At 37.6% G+C, this 9,206-nt stretch overlaps 1 protein-coding gene across 1 annotated transcript in view; it reads right to left on the bottom strand.

The window, feature by feature from the left end:
• Positions 1–281: 281 nt before the first annotated feature.
• The window catches only part of SNCAIP (synuclein alpha interacting protein), a 54,184-nt gene continuing 45,259 nt past the window's right edge, over positions 282–9,206 (bottom strand). Inside the window, 4 exon segments of the mRNA XM_031557404.1 lie at positions 282–1,423; positions 5,534–5,579; positions 5,582–5,603; positions 7,334–8,396. Coding sequence (XP_031413264.1) covers positions 1,339–1,423; positions 5,534–5,579; positions 5,582–5,603; positions 7,334–8,396 — 1,216 coding nt within the window. The 3' untranslated portion in view covers positions 282–1,338.

The raw sequence follows: 9,206 nt of genomic DNA, 5'->3' as shown, positions 1-9,206 counted from the left end.
CTTCCCCTGCAATAGGAAGGATAGGACTGGCAAACCTATAAATGAGGTATCTAAAATAGGTGGGATGAATCACACTCAGGAAGCCTCTATGTATTCTCATCAACTAGAAAGGAAACCTAAAGTTAAAAGCGCAGTGAAAAACAGACAGAAGAAATTGCAAAGAAGTAACTCCGTTGTTCTTCATAAAAATCCTCTTAGCTGTCCATATTAGTTACCTAATAGCTATGTAATTGCAGGAATTTAATTGGCATTATTTCAGCACGTGGTACATCTTTTTTCATGAAAAGACTTTATTTGGCAGACTTCCTTCAACTTCCCAGCCACGAAAATAAATTCTCAGATATGTAGATCTTCCTCATCAAACCACACTAGTCTTCAAATGGCTCAATATAATCATAATAAAGCAAATGATATATATTAATGCTTCAGCTGAAGGCTGCTTCTTAGCCTGCTTTTGATGTAGCACTGCATTTGACACAACCACAGGATGTACTGATAACTTACAAGAAACAAAATGAATTCAATAAGATGTTGAATAGTTACTTTCTCCAAAAGGTTCCAAGTGAATTCAATAAAAGGATTGTGACAGCTTTGAAAGAGCGTGGTCATGGTCATTTGGTGAGCCAAGCATATTGCCAGTGTTTGGCAAGCAACAATAAACGGTAATTTAAAATTGCATTTATGCTTTTTTAAATTGCTTTTTTTAAGTCTGAAAGAGGACTACTAAATAAACATTCAGATGAATGCCTGTATTGAAATTCTGATGCTGGATATTGCCTCACTATCAAATGTATCTGGAAAAGACAAATAACACCTGAAGCTTAAAAGAGTGAAGTATAAGAAATATTTAAACTTAGCGTTTTCTATTTAACAGTGTCTTTATTTCCTTTTTACAAAAAGTAGAAATAAAAACAAACAAAACTTACTTGAATCAATGCTTTTGCCTCTGTCTCATTAAAGAGCTGAGCAGGCAGAGTCCTGGCTGAAACTTTGACAGCATATTTCATTGACAAAGGGAACAAAAGATATATGACAACATATCCATGCAAGAGACAAAGTACAAAATGTGTCCTGTGGCTCAACATTTTGGAGGTTGCCTGTGTCACAGCAATTCTCAAATTGTTGCTTTTGCTCACCCATGCCTTTACATAGTACAGTTTACAAACAAGTTACATATACACATATATCATAAAAAAAGTTTTGAATATGGTCTAACTGCTACGAATTAAGGCATCCTAACAGTTGCTGTTTTGCTGGTGAGGGATCTGTCTCGTATTAGTGTTTCAAAAGGATTTATTTCTGGCATTTCAAACAAAGTGAGACATCACAAGATATGGTTTAGAGGAAGAATTCCTGCAGCTCTGTCTCTTCTGAACTCTTCTGACTGTAAGACTTCTGGCTTTTCCAACTGATGTTATCATGCCTGGAGAGAAAAAAGAAGAAAATTACTCATGGTGACACCAACAATATAGAAGGATTTGCCTTGTGCTTGTTTTCCCTATTTTATCTAATTTGCAAATACTGAACTCTAAGTTACTTTTTTTTTTTTTAACTTATTTATCTAGACAGGTACTACACACATTAGTTCTTAATACTATAGATTATTACTGACTTTCATGTAGCTCCTATTCTGCACTCAAAGATGGAAAGCAATAGAAAGATGAGGAGCTTTTTAAGCCAGAACACTAATTAGTATGCTGCCAAATATTCTGGAAATAATGGACAGAATGTCTAAAACCTCTTGTATTTTTCAGGCAGTAGCAATACAGAGACGAAAGGATCCACTGAAACAAACAGAACCTGTGTTGTGTTTGTTCCTTACACTACATGGAAGGAAGTCTACAGAAGGTAGCTCGCTGGAATTACTTTATGTGTCTGCTTCAAGAAGTAGTGAAAACATGCCTCTTTTTAATACTGGGACTACATCACATTTAACAATATAATTAGGTAATAGTTGAAACAATTATGAGTTTTATTACATACACAGAAAATAATTATTTATCTACAATATATCTCATTTCCACCATATGTAACTTTAATTAAAAATAGTTAATTTTAGAATCTATCTATTGTGTACATATTATTATTCCAGTTAAGGCAGGAAAACCAAATGCTGTTTCTTCAGTTCCTTTCCACATGCCTTCTTCCGAGACCCCAGCCTATTCTCCTTCTCTTCAATTAACCTTTCAGATGAAGGATTTTGGACCAAGTGTCCAGCCCAAGGCAACTTTCAATGAAGTTATGTCTCCTTTTCAGAAAATATTGCATTTAAGCTCCTACAATGCAACCATGACAAGCTGGTTAGTGGTTGCAAAGGACAAACCCTGATGGTTAAAAACCTGTACCAAATAGCAAGGTTGTGTACAAAACATTTGTTTTAAACATAGAAATTTGTGAGCCTGATTCTTGCAAACTAGAATATTGCCTTAATTATTCTAGTCTACAATCACCACTAGAACTGAGTTAAAGGAGGTAGGGCTGAGTTAAGGATGTCAAATAAGAGCACTTAACCTATTGCCATAACAACTTTCAGGCAATTAGCATGCATTGCTCTTGTCAACCATATGTTTAGTATTAAGAATGGAGCCTTATGAAGGGATGATTTCTAGGGCTAAGATAATTTGTACCAATTAACTGTTGCATTAAATGAGGTTTGTAGTGCTGAAAGACTGGCATCAGGCATTCAAGAGACCTCATTTTGCTGTCCTTACAGTTGCACTGTGATCTCAATGAGAGTTTCTTTAAGCTAGTTCTACTGCCTTCAGGCAACCATGATGAACAAATATGCCTTCTACAACTTCACCCGCTGTCCTGAGGGAAATATATTACCAATACTACTAATTACTGACCAAATTTCTAGTACCTTCTGGTGCCTGTAGGAACAGAAATACCCAGCATACTCTCATGCAACAGACACCAGTACACACTCATAATGACTCAGAAAGGAACATCAGTAAATCCTGTGGGCCAAGACTTAAATTATTTTTACAGTGATTTTACACTGTACTAGTCTGAATCACAACTAGTTTTTTAGATGTAGAGATAAACATCTCTTTCCTAGAACTCACAGTTGGGATGAAGATGGAATTTTTTCAGCACTAGAAGTGGCAGTGAGAAATTTTTAAGGTTAGATCCACTTGCTATTTTAGAGGCATGCCCAGCATACTGTCTGATAGAAACCCAACAGTAGATTCAGCTGATTGATCCTGATGTATGAGGCAATTTTAGCTACTGATAGCTGCAGCTAATAAGAGGCTTTGTATTGATATGGTGAGTTACTGATATGATGCAGATCTTCCAGTAGTTTAAGAGTGAGAAAAAAACAGTTTATTGGCATACATGAAAGATGGAAAAAACTACAAGCATTTGCTTGGCATCGTAATATATAAGCAACCAGCCATTCCTTCTGAAAGGGGAAAATATGTCATAAGATGTTTCATACATCTCAAATTTACTCTAGAACCTTAAGAAAAATAGAGTGTCTGAATTTTCAAAAGGACTCTAGAAAATCTGATATTATTCCCTCCTATTTATTGTAACCAACTTGAATAAAATAAGCTACACAGCCTGGATGTACCTGGGTACATCCTGAAACAATAAAACAAATTAAATAACAGAAGCTGAAGAAAAAGAACCTGATAATAGGTGGACAAGAACATCATTTGATTCTAGGCAGATTTTGCACAACAATTTCAGATTTCAGAAGATACTAATAAAATCCCAAACACAAGTGTTAAAACAATTTCAGGACTGTGTCCAGTAATAAAGCCCCTGAATATAACTATCTGCACAGGTTTTAAACACCAAAAACTGCACTGTTTTCCAGAATGGTTGTTTTTAAAAAAACATTTCTAAAATGGCAATTATACAGACTTCCCAACACACCCTAGGACTGGCACTACACCTGAGGGTGATGATTTTTCAGTACTTAAGTTTCACTGGGTAGAGGGCAGCATGCAGCAGCCTAAAGAAGAGTACCACAAAGGCTGGCTCGGAAATTCTGAGAGGCCTGCATTCTGATTTATGAGAAGAGCAAAAGGTTCTTACATGAACTTTAGAAATCTTGTGCCACTTAATCTGGCACACAATCTACCCGTTTCTGTCCTAATCTCTGGGTACAATAACTGCACCTTGAAGCTGAGTTCTAAGTGCACACTCCTTGTTTCCTACTCTGATTTTCCATAGCTCCATTGCCATGGGAGCATAGAGAAGTAGAGCAGCTCCAGGGCAAGGTGTGTGGATCAGAGTGCCTTGTGGATGGCAACACGTGGGGGGCCAGCTGCAGCCAATCTGTACTCTCTCTTACTGCGCTAGGGGAATTGGCACTCTGCTCACATAAGAGTTTACATAAAGCAACAGCAAATTACAGCAGCTGGCAAAATCTATGGGATGGCTCCAACAAAAGGACAAGATTATGGCTGTGTATGGGCCTGGACACACTGTGGGTACTGGAGGCTGTTCACTGATGCTACCTCAAACTGCTGCTCTGCAGGCAGCTTTCTAAGCTGGAATTTGTTTTCACAGCACAATTAAAGTTCTAGGAAACTTAACAGTTCTGCTTCTGGATTCACATAAATTTTGCTGCTGATTTCAGAACTTCCCTTCCTTTGCTTTATGGAAATTAAGTTTTAAATGTGGGAAGCTCTTGAGAGTAGGACAAAGAAGTGAACAAAAAAAATGTATTAGATCTTTAGAAAAAAAGTGTGGAATTGAGGAATTGTGAGGAATTTAAGCTTCTGAACTGCAGCATGATTAGCTTTTAATCTTCTCAGAAGTTTTTCCAAATGGATAATTTTGGAGAGAAATTTCCAGGTCTAATGAAAGAATTTATATCTCAGCTTAACAACAACAAAAAAAATCATCCAATTAATTTAGAACTGAACAGTTGAAAAATGACGACAGCTTATTTTTACAAATCATTTGCTTATAAAACAAACATATATTTTGTCAAATATTTTCTCCAGCATGTGTTTATGTACCTTGAGGGACTGGTCTCCATCTGCCTGATTAGCCCTCATGGAACACATTAAGGAGTAAAATGCAGTCAAACTTTTCAAAAGCAGATTTAACTTCAAAGTCTGAGGGAGAGTAAGAAAAATCTATAAAAACAGGAGAGCACTGGACTTAAAGTACAGCATCCAGCCTCATGTTCTCTACATTCTCCATTTAGAGAAGAACTGTGGTGTTTCCGTTTGCCTCATGAGAGGAAATTTAGTTTCCATTGTCATCTGGTACTTCACTTCATTCAATAGAGGCTGAACACTAAGCCAAAGTGAGCTATTCTCTAGTGGATTTATGAGTGTGACTATTTTTTATGCCTGCTGGGAATTGAAATCTTCTACCCAGCTCAATGGTGACATCAGCAAAAATCCATCATAAATTTCTGCTCTTCTAGGAATTGAGATGTTCTTCTACTCATCTATTTTCCTTCTTGTGCATCAATCAATTCTGTTATTTCAGTTATGAAGTTAGCAAACACATGCAATCTGAGAAGACAAAGCAACAGAGATGATAAATATCTCCATGCACATACCAAGCATAGTTACACAGATGTTCTTCATTCAGTGTGCTAGAGGAAGACTGGTGTGGCTGAAGCAAGGCCCCTAAAGAAGTACAATATCAGATCAGTTAGAAACATGCATTGAGCTTCCCACATGCATAACTAGGAAATGTATCAAAACATGCAATCATATGGCCACAGCAGCATGTTAACGGATTTCTTTTTAAGTTAGTTAATCAGGCTGAATCTGTTACTTCTTGGAGGTAAATGCTGTGGTCCTTTAGGTAGGTATGAAATTGTATTCCTTCTATAATTCTGATGTTCATAACAACAACATGCAAACACAGAGTTTTCACAAGTGATATGCATTTCACAGTGCAAGTGACAATACAGTTAGAATTATCTCACTTAACTCTTTTAACTTGTTTGGGATCTATGAAAAACACCCATGAGATTGCACTCCATCAGAATGCTTTTGAAGAGAGACTCTTTATCACCACAAAATTGGAACCATCCTTTTGAAAAATAAATTGCCGCTGGGTTAAGAAAAGACTTCTATGGCAATTCAGTTGACTGGTATGTAAATTAGCAGTTCATATCACAACTTCAAGTGAACTTTAATAAATACACTTCCACTTCAATTTAGCCTATTAGACCTCCTCTGAAATTTTCAATTCATTTCACATTCTGATATCATGTGCTTTTAGTAGTACCCATTAATATGGATTTGTTACTATTTCCGAGTTGTCTTTTTCAGATGTCCCTTTTCCATACTCATGTCCCTTACTCTGTGCCTAAGATTTTCTTATGTTTTTCTCCCATTACCTCATCATACTTTTTGCAGTATAAAATTCACTATTCCTCTTCCTACATCTAGTCTGCCTTACATTCTTTTTTTTTTTTCATCTTGAATTTATTCTCTTGCCTCATGTCTTTCCATTCACCCCCCCTTCCACATAGTCTTTCAGAGAGGATTAAAGTATCTGCCATTCCCTTTCACTCATTTCCTTATTAGATTTCCAGATACCTGAACTTCTCTCTGCTCCACAAACACACTGTGCTCACAGTATTTCCTACCTCCAACTCTCTCATTCAGTAACTTTTCCTTTATTTTGAAAGATACATTTATTCAAGTTATTTTCTCCCTTCTTTTGAATAGGAGAGCTAGACTTATAACTGGAGACATCCCTCATTCTGATCCCCAAAAGCACACTGCCCACTGCAGAGAGGGGACTCAGTCCATTTTGCTATAGACCAACCATACACTCTGCTAAGGGAAGGTGGTGTGTTCTGGGGAGGGTATTGCAAAGGAGGTTGGGTACTGACAGCTTAGATACTCAGGGGATGACTATAGCTTGCATAGAAGCAGGGAGAACCTCTTCTGCTGTTTTTACTTTCAGCCACTAATTTTCATCCTGGTGGCTTCATTATGTGTATAGGGCATGGTTGGTCTAGTCCTTCAGGCATTTTTTCTGATTTGCAGAAAATCCCATGCATTTGAACATGGCATTCTGTTTTTATGACCTGTCACTCAGAGCAACATCTAATATCATTTCCAGATGAATCATGTATGTGTGGAGAGCTTTCAATACAGAATATGTGCACCATGTGCAATGAAAGTATGAACTATGTACTTTGGTACTGTACCAAAGCCTGCTACTCCTCAAAAAAGCCTTCTAAAATTAAAACAGTGGATTGGTTTTCTATTTCTCAAATACAGTAAATTACTTGTGTATATTCTTTTGCTATAGAAAGGTAGGAAGAAGAAGCTGTCAAGCATTCATTACTTAAAAAGAAGAAAAAAAAGGCCCTTCCTCTTTTCAGTGCACTCACTGGCTTGTTTCTTCCTTTTGTCAGAGCTGCTGGGTTTCCCTTGCTGTCTGCTGTCTTTCTTCCTAATGATGAAAAAGGCAGTGTCGATGAGGTTTTGATCAGGTTTGCCATTTGACAGTTGTTGTTGTTATTTTGGTTACCACTCAGTGTCTCCATTATGGATCTAAAGGTTCCAAAAGGCCTTTTTAGCTGGTCCCCCAATGGTTCCCCAGTGCTGGGTGGAGCCCGCGAAAGTGCTTTGCCCCGTTCTTTATCCTTTTCCTCATTTAGCTCTGCCTCAGCTAGCTCCACCTGCACCACAGGCTCCTCGAAAGTCACTCTGAGTTTCAAATTTTGTGAGGTTCTGCGTTTTGAAGATGGAGACTTAAGTGCACTCTTAGGGCTTGTGGCAACCTTTTGAGCAGAGGCACTGTCTGTGCTGGAAGGAGAGCTGTCTCCACAAAACTGGCTCTGAGGTACAGTACCAGATTGATACTGGGCCTCGTTATCTGGATCACTGCTCTCTGAAGTAGGGGAAGGACTGTGGCCATCCACTGACTTAGAAGCTCTGGTACCAAAAGGGAAGCGGCGCCCTGCTGCTGAAGTGTGCTTCTTAATCACCAGGTGCAAACTCTCTGTGCTCTCAACACTTTCCACTATGGGTTGAGGCCTTAGTTTGTCAGTTCTTTTCACAGGGGTGTTCTTATGGTCCTCAGAATTAGCTGAGTCTGTGTCAGACTCACTGAGAGACCTCTGCATAAGCTGCCTCAGTCTGGCTAACTTCAGCTCCCTTTTCTCTGGCAAAATCTTCTTCACGTTCTTGGAGGATGCATGAGCATCCTGAAATTCCAAGGTCAGCTTTTCCTGCATACAGACATTTTCAGAGATTTCCTTTCCCAGCAACTGGCGCAAGATTTTATCCGAGTCCTCATCTTTTATCTTGGCTCGAGTGCGACTAGAAGTTCCCAAGCTGCCAAGAATCTGAATCCCATCTTGGGCGTTCAATTTACTTTTCGGTGGAGACAATTCATCTGCTTCAGATGGTTTCCACTGGGGTTTGCCAGAGGCAGGGGATGATGGTGAGCTTAAAGAAAAGAAGAGGAGGAAATACCACAGCCAAATTAATGCACATATAAAAAGCAAAACTGTCATTTCCCGTTTACAAGTCTGTCTCAGCTTATTGTTACTTATCCCCTTTCTCACTACTCACGTGGAATTCATTACTATGATGCTACAGTGAAGATTACAGAGAGAAGGATGTAACCCTGCTTCCATTCATAATTAGAACTTAAGTCTCTTCACTTTCTTTTACGAAGGAAAATCTTAAAAGAAAAATAAAGAATGATGTCAATGCCAAGGATTTGTTTATCAGAGAAACTTCTGTAAAACTACCATCGCCTTTTTGTGGAAATGACATAGATTAGAAGATGAAAAAAAAAGACAAAAGGGCAAATGCCTACTATTCAAGTCACCCCACAAAATCAAAGTGACTTATTTTAAATACTGCTAAGTATCAGCTCTATATAGAGCAATGATTTCATAAATATAAGCTTCATCTGGCAACAGCCAAATAAAACTTCATAAAAATTCATGTATGTTCACACTCAAACCTTTTCAGACATGAAATACTGAAAAGCAGGTGAATAGTGACATTAATTTATTTCAGTATTATTAGATCAATAAATTAAATTTAGCACTGCAAATATATATAGTAAGGAAGTGAAAATGGAAATAGAAATAGAAATTACACAGAAATTACATTTCTTTTCCCATGATACATACCAGAATTTTGATGCTCCACATTCTTATTTTAAGCCAATTTTTATTTAAACAAGGGTAAGTGGAAAAATTAAGGTTGATGTGAAGCAGTGAATCCATAAATCTCTTTTTTTTT

The sequence above is a fragment of the Meleagris gallopavo genome, chromosome Z (genome assembly GCF_000146605.3).
Source record: "Meleagris gallopavo isolate NT-WF06-2002-E0010 breed Aviagen turkey brand Nicholas breeding stock chromosome Z, Turkey_5.1, whole genome shotgun sequence".
NCBI classification, from domain to species: domain Eukaryota; kingdom Metazoa; phylum Chordata; class Aves; order Galliformes; family Phasianidae; genus Meleagris; species Meleagris gallopavo.
The sequence above is the reverse complement of the archived record's forward strand: the minus strand, read 5'-3'. Positions and strand labels throughout refer to the sequence as shown.